At 42.8% G+C, this 18,731-nt stretch overlaps 1 protein-coding gene across 4 annotated transcripts in view; it reads left to right on the top strand.

The window, feature by feature from the left end:
• The window catches only part of ryk (receptor like tyrosine kinase), a 69,790-nt gene that overhangs the window by 49,400 nt on the left and 1,659 nt on the right, over positions 1-18,731 (top strand). For 3 of the 4 annotated variants that reach the window (XM_030727356.1, XM_030727358.1, XM_030727357.1), the window contains 3 exons: positions 6,503-6,612; positions 6,732-6,891; positions 8,242-8,377. In XM_030727356.1, the coding sequence (XP_030583216.1) occupies positions 6,503-6,612; positions 6,732-6,891; positions 8,242-8,377 (406 nt within the window). Of the gene's footprint in view, positions 1-6,502; positions 6,613-6,731; positions 6,892-8,241; positions 8,382-18,731 lie in introns of all 4 variants that reach the window. The other variant, XM_030727359.1, reaches the window with a different exon arrangement.

The following is an 18,731-nucleotide window of genomic DNA, read 5'->3' on the forward strand; positions in this document are numbered from 1 at the left end:
GGTTCCCACAAAAGAGGGGTGTTTCCTTTGTATGGACTGCTGTTTGGTCTCTGGCTCAAAGGGGTGAACCCAACATTCGAGGAAATGTTCAAGGAAACCGGCCTGATTTGCTTCAAAATGTGCCAAGTTCACCTGCGACGTGACCGGCCTGGTGCAAATCTGATCAGGCATCAAAAGTCGTGGCACCCACCGAGCGGAAAACTTTGACATGCCAAGTTCGTTATGCAGAATGTTCTCAACTCGTTCACAGGAGATGCCTACAGCATCAGCTATCTGATTAACAACGTCTGTCATCCATCACCATGTGGTCAACACGGTCAGTGTTTTCTTGGGTGGTGGTTGTGGCGGGATGTCCGGACCTTGGGTCATCTTCAAGGCTCTCCCCACCACTCTTGAATTCAGCCGCCCACATTTGCACAGTTGATAAAGCTGGAGCATCATCCACTTATGTAGCAACCATGTCAGCATGAATGTCCTTGGGGGCTAACCCCTTTTTCTGCACATATTTGATAACACCACGGTGCCAAATTTGATCCATTTTCACAAAATGTCTCTAGAACTACTTTTCCAAGTCCTCAATTCTGTATCCCATGTGGGTTTATCTGGAAAGAAAACATGCAGTTGGCATCAGTAAAGGTTGAATTTAAGGCATGTCAAATTTAATTACTGTGTCAGCCTATGAACTTTTCACCCCAACCTCGTATTTCAACTTCCCGTTTCTGTTCCAGTGGGTCAAACGCAGCGACACCAAAGGCGAGGTGGTGCCATTGTTTTCATAAAGGGCTGAACCTGCATAGAAAAGTATTTCCACATCTTCCACGTGAAAGTGCTGCCATTATTTACAGAAAGTTTTGTGGTATTATTTTTATTTATTTTGTGGTTTATTTTTAAAGATATCCAAAATTTTTCATGATCTCTTTTGTAAATGGATGGTGATCAGGCTCTTGAGCCATGGCAAATAATGGGAGACACACAGTTTAACCCTCCATAGTGACAGTAGTTTAACCTTGAGATGATCACATTTAAGTCAAACTTGTGTATTTTATGAACCTGTTCTGAGCACAGGTTGCGTGTTTAACCATTAGAATAAATGTGTCAGTATACGTGTGGCATCGCTTTAAGTTATTAAGCTGTTAAATTAAACCCCCCCCAGGACAGAAGTCAGATTCCATCGTAGTGTCAAGCATGAAAGAACATTTTGTGTTTGCAGCAGTCAGCAGTGAGTAACACCTTCAGTAACTACTGTTTACACTGTTATTAAGAGGACTGCTTCATGACTGATGCAGTCTTGAAGCCGGTGCTCAGGGCAGAGGTTTTTGCTCACTGTGTGAAGACAATCAGGCTTTTGTACAGTTAACCCCGGGCAGGCTTTGATGTGCTTGGAAAGAAGCCACAGCAGAACCAACCAATCAATTAGCTGCAAAATACAGATGCAGAAAAACACTTTGCAGTCACAAGATGAAGCTTGCCACACATTTGCAATAATCAAAACCCCTTTTCAGGTGCACATCAGCACCTTTCTTCTTATCCAATACCTTCGGCAGGTGTGGGAGACAAAGACTTAGTCATTGAGCGGGGGTGTTGCAATAAACACCGAGCTATAAATCAGTTATGGATCAGGCCAGGTTAGATGAAACTCGCGGGAAAACGCTGAGAGAGCACAACAGTCATTCTGAACGCGAACATCTGGTTTAAAAGGTGCGACTGAAAGAGTGGAGCGTTGACCTCTTCCTCAGCTGTTTTTCTCTCACTGACAGCTGAGATTTATTCTGAGTGTTTGAAGATCTCGTACCAGCTGCATGTGTCACAGTTTTGCTTCAGTGCTTGATTTAAAATGTTCTAATCTCTGTTCACCAGTTGCCTAAGACTTTGTTTTTCTGTGCGGTGGGAAGTAATTCATTTTGGTTGTATCACACTGTGCGCTGTCAGATAAGACAGCAAAGTACATTTCCAGTGTTTGTATCCGAGCCAGGGATTGTGCTGAGTGAATCACACTGGAACTATACACATAATTATTTAGAGCTGCTACTTGAAGAGTTCAGTGTGGTTTTTTTCCAGCTATCCAGGATGTTTGTTACAGCATCCACCTCTCTTTGTTAGCAGTCAGGGGTCTTTTCTCTGGCACACCTGCTGGCTAAGCTGTTGTCTTTAAGCCCTTCAGCAGCTCCACAGACAAAGCAGACTCATTTCTCTAATGCAGGACGAGGAAGGGACCTTCTGCATCACATCAGATCCTCAGAGTCTTTCAGCAGTGCTAACCCTCACATGACCAACCAGCTAAAATGGCCGTGTGGGGGCAAAGGAACACTTTGAACACACGTCAGATCTCAATGGGGAAAAAAAGTCATCGTCACTGATATGGACCGGGTAATGTGTTAGGAATGAAAGGATGCCACATCGTTTGATGGGAATGAAAATTATCAACCTACAGAGCCTGAACGCAAAGACATTAGCAAAAATGGTGCAGCAGGCCGGAACATTTTACTGAAATTTCATTGCAGCAACTCAAAATGGTCCTCAGTAATTTGTGTGGCCCTCACATGCATGTTTGCATGCCTGAGAACATCAGGACTCCTAATGAGACAATGGATGGTGTCCTAGAGGATCTCCTCCCAGATTAGGACCAGGGCATCACTGAGCTCCTGGACAGTCTGAGGTCCAACCTGGGTCCATCAGATGGACTGAAACAGGTGAGTGTGGGGTTCAGTCAGTGTTATCAATTCTTTCATCCTCCAGGAACTGACTGCATACTCTCACCACATGAGGCACCAGGAGGAACCCAGGACCCACTGCACCTGCATAGGGTCTGACAGTGGATCCAAGGATGCCGTTGCCTAGCCTGTAGAGGTCTGTGTGTCCCTCCATGGATATGCCTCCCAGACCATCACTGACCCACCACCAAAACCAGTCATGCCGAATGATGTTACAGGCAGCGCAACGTTCTCCACGGCTTCTACAGACCCTTTCACATCTGTCACATGTGCTCAGGGTGAACCTGCTCTCATCTGTGAAAAGCACAGAGTGCCAGTGGTGGACCTGCCAGTTCTGGTATTCTATGGTAAATGCCACTCAGGCTCCAGTGAGCAAAGCACCCACTAGAGGCCCTCAGGCCACCCTTCTATTGTTTGGTCAGAGACATTCACACCAGTGGCTGCTGGAGGTCATCTTGTAGCTCTGCAGTGCTCCTCCTGTTCCTCCTTGCACAAAGGAGCAGATCCCAGTCCTGTGGATGGGTTAAGGACCTTCTCCGGCCCTGTCCAGCTCTCCTAGAGTAACTGCCTGTCTCCTGGAGTCTCCTCCATGCTCTGAGACTGTGCTGGGAGACACAGCAAACCTTCTGGCAATGGCACGTATTGATGTGCCATCCTGGAGGAGTTGGACTACCTGTGCAGCCTGTCATGAGGTCATACCTGTACGGTCCAGGTATGACCTCATGCTACCAGCAGTGACACTGACCCTAGCCAAATGCAGAACTAATGAAAGACAGTCAGAAAAGATGAGGAGGGGAAAATGTGAGTGTCCTCCACCTGTAAAACCATTCCTGTTTTTTGGGGGTTGTCTCATTGTTGGCCCTCTAGTGCACCTGTTGATAATTTCATGAACACCAAAGCAACTCAAACTGATGAACACCCCCCCTCTAATACTTACTGACCACATCAATATCACAGAGGTTTCTCTTACTCGATGCATAACTCTAAGTGCTTTTTCAACTGTGCAAAGGATTTTCAATATTGCATTCATAAACATGCTCATTTTCTTTAGAAGGTTTAAATAATTTCTGTTTGCACACAATAACAGAATTATTTCAGAAAAATTACCAGTGTCAATCCCCCTTAAAAAAACTGACCTTTCAATTGAGCCATGGCACAAACCAGTACTGTGCAACGATGTGCTCGAACTCTGTAATCCTCAAAACTTGTAAAATCGCGTTAAAACTGAGGGTTATCTTCTAATTTACACACAGTATACAAATATATATACATATACAAACTTCAAGGGGTTGAGCTGTCAGTGGAGAAAGCATCATGCCAAAAACAAAAGAAATCAGTTCAGATTTGAAAAAGAATTATTGACGGTCACAAAGCAGGAGATGGATATCAAAGTTATCACAGTGTTACCAAAGTCAAGAAATTCAGAGAGAGCCACACAGCACCAAAGATTTCAGAGACTCTGGAAAGAAAACTAGTGAGACGTTTCTGAAGACCTCAGAACTACTGCCAAGATCTCAGTGAAGGACTGAGTCGGGAATTGCAGTCTCAGAGAAGACCATCGCTAAAACCCTGCACAGGAATGGACTGCAGACCAGGAAAAACTCCACTCTGCAGAAGCACAAGACTGAAGTATGCTAGGAACAGTGAAAGAAAGGTTATGCATACTGGAAGCTCGTCCTGTGTTCAGATGAGCCAAAATGAGAGTTCTTTGGCCACAGAGACGCTTATGTTTGGAGAAAGAAGGGAGTGGCAGGAGTATTATGCTATGGGAATGCTTCAGTGCAGCTGGAACCGGGAAGCTCGTCAAGGTGGAAGGAATCATGAAAGAAGGTTATGTGTAGATTTTGAAAGAACACCTGAAGCAGTGATCATCAGAGCTGGGTCTGTAAGCATCCAAAATAAAAGTAGGATGTTTGGAAAAGCTGTCATAAAACATCTTTGCTGTGTGTAACAGCACCTGGGAAAAACCGACACTTTTACAGTGGGGCTGATAATTCTGTCCTCATGTGCACGTGCACTGGTGCCTCCATAATACTTTGATCAGCAGTAAATGATACTGAAGTCTGCATAGTCAGGGTGTTTTTCCTCCTCTGTGCTTCACTTTCAAACTAACATGTTAATGTTCGATGTGACAGGTTTCCAATATTTCCATCATCACGTCGAGCTGTAAAGATCTGCCTCAAGGCTTCTGCAGCAGTAAACGCTGCTGCTCTCGGTGTGTTAGCCACAGTTCACTGCAAAACATGACAATGTAGTGATTAGAAGTGGAAAAATTAAAGTCAATAATTTAAAAAAAAGCATAAATATATTTTATACAGCTTTCCATTCTCCTTGCCAAACCAACAGAGTAGTTCCTGGAAAAACCAAATAAAGAGAGAGGAGCATATTAATACATTTATGGCAGGAAACATCTTCATGCCTAAGAATAATGGCACATAGAAATATGCAGCCAGAGACTCGCTGGAAAAATTATACCTTCATAATATGTTGTCTGAGTTGCTGAGACTTTCTGAGGCTCTGCTTTGCTCACAGTGGAACATCAGATTATTTCACTCCGAATCATGCTGATTACAGCCTAATCCGTTTTTTCCTGTAACAAACTATGAGCACCAGTGTCGTGGGATATTCCATCATCTCAATAAACTGCACCAACAGAAACAGTGACTGGGACCCTGAATGTTTGATCAGTTTTACGGGTTAGCTTTCAAGGCTCATATCAGTATGGTGGATTGGTGGCTGCTCAAAACGAGTTGGTTTTTATTGACACCGAGCTCATCTTCTATCTGTGATTCCATCTGTGTCAAAATAATTTCCTAATGCTTAGTTAACCATTCATGAATGTAGCCTTTGGCTGTGAAGTGACATCGATGCTCGGCAATCAAAACAAGCAGACTTTTTCTCTGCACTGTGACACTTACAGGAGGTGTGACACTGATTTGGTTGCAGTTTTTAACTCTGAAAATTCGGTGTGGATATCTCATACCCCCGCCTACGAGGTTAGACTCAGAAAGCAGTCGTAGTATGAAGGTAAAATTTTGAATGGCTTCATCAGATATTCTAAAGTTACTGTCCCAAAAGAAACCCAGCTCCTCCTGAGGAGGACAGCGTTTCTCAGATTTGATACCACAGTGTCCCGGCCTGCAATGGGCAGCATTAACCTTTCAGGGTTTTTGATGGTCACAAAATCAACAAAGTCCATATAGAAGAGCCTCATCAGGGTTTGAATCCAGGACCCTCCTGGGGAGAGGCAGCCGAGCTACCACACCATTGTTTACACACTGTACATGAATGATCTTGTTGCGTGAGGTAGGTATAGATGGGGGAATATTTGTGAAACTGTGCAGGCTAGACAGAGATTAATGTGGACGGAGCCTTATTTTAGCCTTTTAGCATCAACAAAACACCCCAGGCTTTCTCTGGCTGACGTGTGCTAATTATCTTATTGTGCTTGATGTTGGCACTGAAATGAGACTTATAAGGGTCACCGAAGTCGTTGCACTTAATCATGAGGAAACATACTCTACTCGTATACATTTATCTGTGAATTTCTAAACAAAACTCAACCTAAGCAGCCAGGGTTCAGTCGTTTTTCAGCCTCCTGGCAGTCGAATTTATAGACTGAAACAGTCGTGGTGGATGTAACTCCCATGGTTCACCCATGATTGACCGTGTCCCATTCACGAAGACTGGTTTTTATCACAGTCATCACTCCTTCCTTGTTTTAGTTTTCCTGCCTCTGTCGTTCAACTCCGTATCGTTTCCTTCTCCTTCTCTCCCTCCTTTCCTTTCAGGCAGTTTCTCAGCAGGACCTGGTTTACATGGCCATCCAGATTGCATGTGGAATGAGCTACCTGGCTCGCAGGGAGGTCATACACAAAGACCTGGCTGCTCGGAACTGCGTGTAAGTTTTCAGCGACCCGGCTCCGAGCTGTCGTCACGCTGTCACCAGTAGCTTTCAGGTGATTTGCTTTGGAATTTAATTTGTCAGAAATAAAAGCTTTGCTCTCCCTCCACTGACAGCATTGACGACAACATGCAGGTGAAGATTACAGACAATGCCCTCGCCCGAGATCTCTTTCCCATGGATTACCACTGTCTGGGGGATAATGAGAACCGGCCTGTCCGCTGGATGGCCCTGGAAAGCCTGCTCAACAATGACTTTTCTAGTGCAAGTGATGTGGTAAGAACTACCAGACATGCAGTTTACTGTGTATCAAAGATGGACATGGCCACTGTGTTGCTTGGGCCCCATAAACAGTTTCTTTTTACTGTGCTGTAAACATGTTTATTTCTGCTGGTATTTTAACATCTTTACAGTTTTTGTCACTTCTGCTTGGCAGCATTTTTGCCTCTAGTTTACATGTTGTTGCTTCACAAGGCAACTCTGTAACTGTGGTGCACTGACCACCAAACCACCAAACAATAGCAGAAGCGAGCTTTCCTGTCTCTCTTAGGTTTCTAATAGTGGATATATTTCCAGTAGATGTGGTGCAGTGAAGGCAATCCAGGAAGTGGCACCAATTGTGTTCGAGGCATTCTTCGACACTTGGTCAAGGTGTCGAAGGGACGGGCGTGTCTGTGGCTCTTCCCTCTTTCCTGTTCCAGGATAGAGCGGGTGCGGCGGAGACGGTCGGGAAGTCTAACAGATCCTCAGAGACACCACTGAGACACGAGCCAGACATGCTCCCACCCCCTCCACATTCCTGTTATGGTCATATTGCTCCATGGCAATCATGCCACTTATATTTAACAGAGGCCTGACATTAACAGCCGGCTAGCACACGTCTGTACAAGTACCTGGAGCTGTATAGCGGTTATGCACATAAATGAGTTGTATCCTTACATCAGCAGCTACATGCATCAGATGGCAAGCGAGACAAGACGGGAGAGTTCCTATTGACACATTTAAGCTATACTGGGAATGTTGGCAGTGACCGAGGGATGGTGTGGGAACAGGGTGGATTACCGTACAGCACGTCCCTCCGCCGCCTCTGAAGAGCCCTCCAGTCACCTTGCCCTCGGTCCTAATCATTCCCTGCACTTCCTTTAAAGGTCCCGTGTCACCCCATTAAAGCTCAGGGCAAACTAACACTGCAGAAACGCACTGCTTTCAGGGGCGGTCGGCCTGCTCTCTGTGTCAGTTATTTTAGATAACAATCGCAGGGTCAGACCTGCTGTAAGCACCTTGGATATGATTCGAGTCTTTCCTCGGGTCAGAGTGAACACTCGCAGGCAGTTTGAACCCTGCAATAACACCAACCCTACTGTTTACACTTTGACTCGCTTAACAAAAACGCACAGGAATGATTTATATTCTAAATCCAATTCTAGACTTAATTTCCTCACATTGTTTATGTGGAACGTCGTGTATTTGAATACAAGCGGGAACGCTGCTTTTCCGCCCTCTGATTGTGTTTACCCCTTTAATGAAAACACATTAAAAGCTCATGTTGACCAGTTTTTTACAAAATGCTGTGAACGAGTGCTCAGCACTGCTCTCAGGGTTACTTGGTGTGCTGTGTGTTCGCAGTGGGCTTTTGGAGTGACGCTGTGGGAGCTGATGACTCTGGGTCAGACCCCCTACGTCGACATCGACCCTTTCGAGATGTCGGCTTACCTGAAAGACGGGTACAGAATAGCACAACCAATCAACTGTCCAGATGACTGTAAGTTTAAGAGTTTAAACCACACACACACACACACTGCATTTGTTTGTGATGGTAAGAATTTGGTAAGGAGTAAGGAGCTGTGTGGGTTAATACACCAACAACCAAACATTTGGACTTTTCTACTTGCAACTTCGGCATAAGTGAACTTGGACTACAAAATCACTGTGAGAAAAAAATGGCGGATTCCCAAAATTGTAAGCCAGAAGTCCGTGACCTTGTTTAGCAGTTCCACAGCAAATACTGTGACGTAAGAGGAAAGAAAACGTAACAGGGAATAGAGAAAACTGAACAGACTGAAAATTATGACCCAAGAAGAATATAAAGATATCTACGCAGCACCGGGACAAAATACATTTAAATTTCCTGCACTGCTACACACTCAGAGTACACAACAAAATGTGTTTAAGGGCTAAAAACGTGGATTTTGCATGATATGTCTCCTTTAACAGCAGCGATCACCGCCAATGCACCTTTGACCTGTGAGATGCCCTCACCTGCTGTGAACAGCTGGTTTACACCGAGCATATCGCCGCTGAGACATCTAATCAAGCGCGCTTTGAATTTTTCTGATAGGACAAACGGTCGCATAATTACAGTAATTCAAACGGTTTCTGAAAGCTGAGAAATTGTGCTTCACACCCTCGTAGGGTTATTACCGTAATTATTGTCGGAAGTCCGCAAACAGCGAGACATTTGAAGTAGGTTGTCCCCGACCACACATTCTGCCTTATAGGCTTAATGAGTCCTTCTTCCTTTTAGTTTAGTGACCTAAACAATCACATACAGAACCACACCAACAGGATTACAGGACTGGGTGTAGATGAGTGCTGCCCTGTTTTTGCTTGCTTCAAGAAATCAACAAATTCAATCACACAAGCTCTGATTTCCACTGCTGAGGCTACTGTAATTTTTACATTTTAAACAAAGGTTATGCAGTATTGTACGTTTTTAATGTCCTTTTTTTTATGCTTTTAAGTAGCAGTTTGTCATCAACGTGGTTTTCTCACTACAAGATGTTTTAACCCAGTTTTTCTCTTGTGATGATTCAGTTTCTGACCTCCCAAAACTGTAACTAAAATCAATTCTAATCGATTGAGTTAAATTTTATTCACGTAGTACCATTTCACAATAGCAGTCACCTCAAGGCACTTTATATTGTAAGGTACAATCTACAATATAAAACGATACAATATTAGAAAGAAACCACAACAATCAGATGACCCCCTTCCCCTATGAGCAGCACTTGGTAACAGTGAAGGAAAAACTCTCTTTTAACAGGAAGAAACCTCCAGCAGAACCAGGCTCAGGGAGGGGGGGTCATCTGCTGAGGGGGGAGAGAGACAGAGATTAACAATAACTAATGATTAAATTCTATTCTAGATTTAACAGGGAGCCAATGAAGAGAAGCCAATATGGGAGAAATCTGCTCTCTCTTTCTAGTCCCTGTCAGTACTCTAGCTGCAGCATTTTGGATCAGCTGAAGGCTTTTCAGGGAGCTTTTAGGACAGCCTGATAATAATGAATTACAATAGTCCACCCTAGAAGTAATAAATGCATGAATTAGCTTTTCAGCATCACTCTGAGAAAGGATGTTTCTAAGTCTTCCTTCTTGTATCTGCTGTCAGTTTCACCCTCTGTTTCTTCTCAGCTAATCATGAGCACCTTTTCTTTTTTTTTTTAAATATATATTTATTAAATTTTTCAACAATTATAAACAACAACAAAAAAATAATAATAAAATAAAATATAATTTGGACAGACATTTGGCACATAAACATCAGTTTCTAGGGTCCCAATCCAATATTAGCTGCATATATTTTTTAAAAAAAAGACATAGCACTTAGTCACTATTAGTGACTAATACAAGACCATATTCACTGATAATATTTACAATACAAAGGCTCTTGTAAATATTTTAGAAATTTTCATTCCCATATATAAAGGGTTTCCATGTTTTAACAAAAAATATCGTCTTTATTGTGCAGCCTGCATGTCAGGTAATCAAGAGGTATGTAATTCAAAATAGCCTTCTGCCATCGTGTTTTTGAAGGAATTTTTTCCATTATCCAGTTAAGGAGAAGACATTTTCTTGCACAGAAAGTCAACATTCTGTAAAGCTTGCTATTATATTTATCAGTAACAGCTGGATCAGTTATCCCTAGTAATAAAAATTAAGGATTGTTCCATCCATCCATCCATTTTCTTCCGCTTATCCGGGGCCGGGTCGCGGGGGCAGAAGCCTAAGCAGAGAAGCCCAGACTTCCCTCTCCCCAGCCACCTCCTCCAGCTCATCCGGAGGGACCCCAAGGCGTTCCCAGGCCAGCCGAGATACATAATCTCTCCAGCGTGTCCTGGGTCTACCACGGGGCCTCTTCCCAGTGGGACATGCCCGGAACACCTCACCCAGTAGGCGGCCAGGAGGCATCCTAATCAGATGCCCGAGCCACCTCAACTGGCTCCTTTCGATTGTTGTTTAATTTAATAGAAAACATTTTATTCAGTTCCCCACCAATAATCTGCCAGAATTGCTTAACTTTAATGCACAACCAGAAGCAATGTGTGAGTGCCTATCTCAGTTTTACACACTGTGGAGATAAGGTAGGTTTAAATTTTTGCCTTTGGTAAGGAGAAATGTGGGCTCTGTGAAGAATCATACGCTGAGTTGCTTTGATGCTGTTGCAAACACTTAAAGTTTTTACAGTCCTCCAAACTTCAATCCACTCATCCTCCGTTATATTACAATCAAGTTCTCTTTCCCACAGATCCTTTAAGTCAAATGTTGTACTTGCTTTATGATACTTAAGAGCATTATAAAATTTACTAATAGAAGTCGCTGGTTTGGTCATAAAAAGTTGTAGAATTTTCCATCAGATCCTGTAATTTAAGTATTCCTTTGTCAGTCCAGGTTTTAAAGTTATTATCCGTTATTCCCGGCAAAAAGTCTGGATTATTACAGATTGGAGTAAAAACCGAGGTTGTTTGTGACCTACCTTCTAATTTTCTAATTATATGATTTAAGGGATTTTGCTTTCTTTAGAAAAAGTAAAGATGTTAATGGACAGTCAGACATAGAACTCTCTATATATATCAATCCAGAGTGAAGTAGATTTATTGCGTACCCAATCCGCGATGACACGCAGGTGAGCACTGAGTTGATATTTTCGGATGTCAGGGAGGTCAAGGCCCCCCCTCTGCTGAGGAGCGGCATAATGTGTCCATTTTAAGACGTGCCTTTCTTTTTGACCATATAAAGGAGCTAAAGCAACCGTTTAATTGTTTTAAGGTCTTGCTCGACAGTACTACTGGGACCATTTGTATTGGGTAAAGTAACCTGGGAAGAATGTTCATTTTTAAAAAAGCAATTCAACCTATCCAGGATAAAGGAAGAGTATTCAGTCTCTCCAAATCTAGCCGAATGTGTTCAAACAAGGGGGGAAAATTAGCTTTATACATTTGGTCAAAATTAGGTGTAATTTTTATTCCTAGATAAACAAAACCCTCTGGTGACCATCTAAATGGAAATGGACATAAAGGAATATTTTTTTAGCCTGCCTAAAGGCGTAGCTTCGGATTTACTGAAATTTATTTTATAAAGAGAACTGGCCAAACCAATCAACTGTCTCAATCAGGCAGGGAATAGAGACCTCAGGCTTAGTCATTAAAATTAAGACATCATCGGCATAGAGAATGATCTTATGCTCTCTGTTTGCAATCTTGAGGCCATTTATATCTTTATTAGACCTAACAGCCTCTGCAAGAGGCTCTATTGTAAGAGCAAAGAGCAGTGGTGACAGAGAAAAGCCCTGTTTTGTACCTCTTGAGACTCTAAAATATGAAGACCGCAATCCATTTGTTCACACAGCTGAGAGACAATTTTCATACAGGAGCTTTACCCAATTTGTGAACTTTCCCCCAGTCCAAACCGACGCAGCGTCTAAAACAAATATGGTAATTCCACACAGTCAAATGCCTTCTCTGCGTCTAGAGAAAGCACAAGACCACTTAAAGATTTCTGCTGAAAAAACTGTATGATGTTTAGCAGCCTACGCGTATTATTATATAGATTATGTCCTTTAATAAATCCAGTTTGGTCTTCATTAATAAGGAAGGGTAACAATCCTTCTAAACGCACAGCTAAAATTTTAGACAGGATCTTTAGGTCCACATTCAAAAGTGAGATGGGTCTATAAGAAGCACAGTCCTCAGGGGCCTTACCTTTTTTTAAGATCAAAGAGATATTTGCCTCTCTCAGTGTCTGTGGTAGCATTCCTTTAGTAAAAGAGTCATTAAACATATTTAAAAGAGGATCAATTAAGAGGCCGTGGAATTCTTTGTAAAACCCCACGCTAAGTCCATCAGGGCCAGGAGACTTGCCAGACTGTAATCTTTTGATTGCATCTAGGACTTCTTTTTTAGATATAGGACCATCAAGACTTCTGGTCCTCAGTTAAACGAGGGAGCTTAATGTAAGAGAAGAATTTGGCCATTTTTTTCAACTGCATTGGGCTGTAATTCTGATTTATATACATTTTCATAAAAGTTCTTAAGTATGTTTAATGTTTATGTTCTCAAAAGTTTGCTTTCCGTGGTCATCTATGACCAAAGGGCAGAGGTGGCAAAAGTACTGACATTCTGTACTTAAGTAGAAGTACAAGTATTTGTGTTAAAAAATACTTTGGTAAAAGTCAAAGTACTGGTTCAACTTCTTTACTTAAGTAAAAGTATAAAAGTACAGGCTCTGAAATGTACTCAAAGTAAGAAAGTAAAAGCAGCTCTTTGGAGGACGTTTCTACCTGCTATTTTTGTGTAAAGCTAACTGAACCTCATTATTATATATTATTGTAATAATATAAAATAATACATGAGAATACAAATGTTATTCCAATCTAAATTTTAATCCTAATGAATGCACTCAGCTTGAATCTGTTCTGTAGGACACAAACTGTGAAAGGGAATTTAAACACAGCTCTGTTCTCTGTGTCCTCCATAGTAGAGGGTGACTGTGCCTCCACCTAAACACCAACATGAGGATACTCAGGGGTTACAGTGGGATTCAGAAGGTGGAGGAACCCTAAGATCAGCTGTAGTGGCTCTGCATGGGGAGAAGAATCACAGCTTTCTATTGTAGCTGCAGTAAATGATGTTGGTGTGCAGGCTGTGATCAGCTGACCTGCTGCTGCTGCTCTGAGGTTTACTGCTCTGTGTGGATGAAGTGAACTCACAAAGATGTAACCCAGTATTTCACAGCTCTCTGAGCTGATCTCCATCCCCTACACTGACAGCATACAGGCTGTAGAAATTGGATTCAGTGATCTCAGCATCAGCAGCTTTGATTCAAACTCATCTCTGCTGCACTGATGTAACCTGTAACTCTGACCATGAACACAGCCTCTGTGCACCAACACAGAGCTTTACTGTAAATACAGTACAACAAGCTGACCTGTTTATTACACACTAAACTGCAGTATTTTCACACAATCTTTGAAGTCAGCATACTTCAGTTTGTTTTCAGTCCTTACCTTTAAATCTAGCCTCTCTTCTTCCTCTCCTGTCCTCTTTCTCCATCTGAGTGAACTTCTCTATCTTTGCTCTCCCTGAAATACAGCAGCTCTGCTTTTAGCTCGCAGACACACTGTGTGACAAACTGCACACACTTTGTGTGTTTGCTGATATTTGTTGAGCATTCAGAAACATTGCACTTAAAATTATCTGCCACACGTTACTTCCTTCATGCTCGCTCCTCTTCAGTAGCGCTAGCTAAGCTGTTTATGTGCCGTGAGCACAACTTACGGACTCGGTCCGGCCCGCTGTAACCCCTGATTATAGCGCTATAAATGATACATTAATTATATGGGTTTGCGTATTTAATCCCTTTGTACTCGATAAGCCCTGGGGATGGAGGATACGCCAGTACGATTGTCTCTTATATGTTATTATTCCTCCGTTTAGGCTCAGATCGGTTGATGTTTGAGGCGCACTGACTGGAAATGCAAACTTCTCTCTGACGTGTTAAAAAGTAACGAGTCTGTTTGAAAATGTAAGAAGTAGAAAGTACAGATACTTGTGTAAAAATGTAGGGAGTAAAAGTAAAAAGTACTCAGAAAAATAAATACTCAAGTAAAGTACAGATACCTGAAAAATCTACTTAAGTACAGAAACGAAGTACTTCGCACCTCTGCCAAAGGGATAGTCTGGGAGTCAGCCTTTTTCCTTGTTAAATGTGCCAAATATTTCCCCACCTTGTCTCCATGTTCGTACAACTTTTGTTTCGCAAATCTGATCTGATTTTCTGCTTCTTTAGTCAGAAGTGTGTCAAGAGCGCTTTGAAGTGCAGCTATCTCTTTAAGTTTTTGTGCAGACGAATGTGCAACATATTCCCTCTCAACCCGCTTTAATTTGGTCTCTAAAATCTTTTTTTGCGCAGCCTCCCTACGTCTCTTAGTAGTTGTATAGGATATAATAAGACCCCTAGAAAAAGCTTTGGCGGTTTCCCATAGTAGTGATGGGTCATTTGTAGAAGGTAAATTAGTTGACATAAATATTTTAAATTCTACTTTAAAGTAAGTCAGAAACTTTTGGTCTATCAGAATATAAGGTGCAAACCTCCAGTGTCTAGTCTGTTTTAAAGGGTTTGGTAGGATATATTGTAAAAAAAAAAAATAAATAACTGCAGCATGGTCTGAAACAGTTATTGGGCCTATAAAACTAGAAGTTACTGAACTTAAAATACCTTTAGGAAGCAAAAAGTAATCAATTCTACTATAAGATACAGATGCATTTGAGAAAAAAGTGTATTTTTTAACAGCAAGATGTTTAGCCCTCCAACGTCCATCTCTTCACAAAATGCATTAACAATCTTAGCATGAGCCGAGAGTGTTAATTTACCAGGCGGACACTTGTCTACAATAGGATTTAAATGACAATTAAAATCTCTCCCTATAATTGTTTGTCTTACGTTAGGTTTATAACTTTAGGGAACAGAGATGTTAATAGATCTACTGAAGACCCAGGTGGGTAATAGACATTCAGTATAGCTATTTCTTCTCCAAGAAGCAAGCCCTTCAACATCCATGTTTGTCCTTTATACAATCCTGAAGTTTAAATGGGGTATTTTTTAATCAAAATGGCTACTCCCCTGCTTCTTGTAGTGAAAGATGAAAAATATACCTGCCCATAGCCTTCCTGTTGAAGCTTTAAATGTTCACTGTCATTTAAATGAGTCTCTTGCAATAATGCTATCTGTACCCCTTCTTTTTTAAGATATTTTAAGACCTCTTTCCGTTTGATAGGTGTATGTATCCCATTAACATTCCAAGTGCACAATTTCATACATGACATAATTGGCTACAACATAGAATATTGCTTGGAAACCTGAGCTTCATTTGTGCGTAACTGAAAGTAACAAAGTTAAACATAGGGCCAAACTGAACACGAAATAAAGCACCAAAAACAAAAAAAGTGTACCAAAAATACACTTCGCCTAACAATGGCTCAATCATAAACACTGTCCAACTCTGAATCTCAGAGAAGTTCCAGTGAGAAGGATCTCTAACAGAAAGAAAAGACATCAGTCTGGGAGGCAGAAAGGCGTCGCTCTTACACGTCCCTTTTACCAAATCAGAGTCATTAAAAAAAAGTAGACTCAAAGCTCCAGTTCATTTCCATTGAACGTACTCACATATTGGTACAAACCCAGACAGTCCGACGTTCGGCCAGGCAGATATCTGACAAAGTCCGGTATTCATTCACTGACGCGGGGGCTCTCGTCCAGAGAACTGATGTAACGCTCCACCTCATGGGGGTTGTAAAACAGCCTAGTTGATCCGCGAAACGTTAGTTTTAATAGAGCTGGGTAGATTTGCCTGTATTCTGCGCCGAGCGACCGGAGTTGCTTTTTCAGCGCATGGTAACACTTCCTCTTGTGAAGAACATCAGCTGAAACATCCTGGAAGAACATTACTGCTGAATCACCATATTTCACCACCTGGTTCTTCCTCCCCAACTTCCAGGACGTGTTCATCACTCGTTGTTTGTCTTGGTAATTGTGAAACCGCACAGGCGCTGGCCTTGGTCTCTGCATGGAGGAGGGTCTGGGGGCTAGGGAACGATGTGCTCTTTCCAATTTTATACGCCCCGACTTTGTACTGATATGCAACACTTCAGGGAGCCAGGTTTCAAAAAAAGCCATCGGGTCAGTTCCTTCCACACCCTCAGGTAGACCGAGGATACGTATATTTTTCCTCCGCACTCGGTTCTCGAGGTCGTCAGCCCGCTCTCTTAGTTTATCCACTCTCTCCTCCAAGGCCTTAAGCTTGGCCTCTAAGGGGCTAGTGTCGTCCTCCAACGCTGAGATTCTTTGCTCCGTTTCAGCCAACCTTTCCTCGTGGTTATTCAGGATGTTACTGTGTTTCGTTAATAACTCTGATATTGGACCCAGCTTCTCATCGATAATTTTGGAAATGTTTGCTATTATTTTGTCCACCGCCTCCCGAAGTGTCTGCGAAGTGGCAGCAGCTCCAGCCGGCGCCTCCATGCTGGCATGACTTGCCTCTGCCTCTGCTACCCTAGCTTGTTGAGTACGGTCTGCAGGGGCCTCGGCAACTTGATTCTTTTTTCGTGGCATTGCGTCGGACTGTCTCAAAAAATAACTGTTAATGCTCATATTAAATTAATACACCTCATAAAGCTTTGAGCTATTGTGTCTAATAGGCAAGAATCAGTTATTAGCAAATTTCTGCGCCTGCTTTCCCAAACTTGACCTACTCCTACGCCGCCATCTTGAGATCCCTCCAGAAGTGCCATGAGAACCTTTTCTACTGAAGAAACTTTTCCCAGGGATGGTGAACTTCTAGAGGGACTGAACATGGGGTGGGATCTGAAGGAATTTTCTTACCCCTCAAAAAGCCAGTGATTAGTACTTATGAAGCTCACAGCGCTGAGCGTTTCTCACTGGTCGACTGACAGCGTTTCAGTCAGTCCTTCTCACTCATCCTGTCATCTCCGCAGTAGTAGCTGGGAAAAAGTCAGTTTGCCTACTTTAAGGCAGTGGTTTCTTTTCTGGCATGCCCCATCCACACACTTTATGGATAATCTGGGAGTGGCTGCAGGGTTGGATGCTTGAGCAGAGGGCCTGACACCTCCACCACCTTCAGCTCTTGTGGGAGGCGTTCCCGGTGTCCTGGTGTCTGCTCAAGTGACTCCTCCCACCTCACTTTGGCGGCATCCAGGAGGCATCCTTGCTTTTGATGTGGAGGAGTAGAGGCTTGACTCTGAGCTTCTCCTGAATGACCGAGCTCATCACGCCATCTCTAAGAGTCCAGACACCCTTCAGAGGGGGCTTGTTTTTGCCATGCATATCGACAGTCTTCATTTTCCCAACCTCAGCTACGGTCATGAGCTTTGGCCATAGATGAGGTTTGGAACATGAGATAACCAGTAAGTTGGCAGCTTCACCTTCACCCTCAGCTCTCTCTTCACAACAGCAGAGTTGTGAAGCATCCACATTACAGGAGCTGCACCAGTCTGTCAGGAGGTTTCCTGATCCACTCTCCCCTCTTTCCCAAAAAGAGCCCGACCAGGATCAGCGCTAAGGCGAGCCAATGGACAGAAGCCAAAATTGGGGTAATGTGATACATCCCACTAAATAAGACAAGCTGGATTCACCAAATTTCACACCTTATATACCTTCGCCAACCAGCCGACACTGCAGTTTACACCCATGTTTCCAGTAAGCCCAGTAAGGCAGCTGGACCCTGTCCATGTTAAAGTACTGAGAACAGAGGATATTATTGCTGCAAAGCCCCACGAGGCAGAGTTTTGACAGGAACTTTTTTACCCTGACTTTGTTCTTCTTGTTCTGGTGTATGTCTGCTGCATTACTGTGTAAGTTCAGTGAGAGAAACAAGAAGCAGATTCCTCATGTGTGCACGTGTTTGGCACATAAAGCACAAAGTTGGAACCAAACTGTTACCATGACTGTGCTTCTGCAAAGAAGCTACAGACTCAAACCTTCAGCTTTCTGCTTCAACTCACAGAAGAGCTTTATGGGCACCAAAGATTACGTTCCTAACTCTACGACTGTCACAGTGTTTAAATATTTACCCGTGAGATTCTGGACGTGAGATCTGGACATATATTCTTTAGTCCGACCTTTGACCCCAGTGAATTGATCCTGGAGTTGAAGTAATTTCCAGATTTGAAGAAAGTCCCTCCAGGTGTTCCCGAGATTTGGCCTTCACATGAATTCCTCAGATCGCCGCCGTCCCAGCATGGAGCATTTAAAGAAAACAAGCTCCTGTCAAATCTGCACAAAGAAATTCTGAATGATTTGAGGACTCAGGAACTGATTAGC

Source organism: Archocentrus centrarchus, chromosome 4, assembly GCF_007364275.1.
Source record: "Archocentrus centrarchus isolate MPI-CPG fArcCen1 chromosome 4, fArcCen1, whole genome shotgun sequence".
NCBI classification, from domain to species: Eukaryota; Metazoa; Chordata; class Actinopteri; order Cichliformes; family Cichlidae; genus Archocentrus; species Archocentrus centrarchus.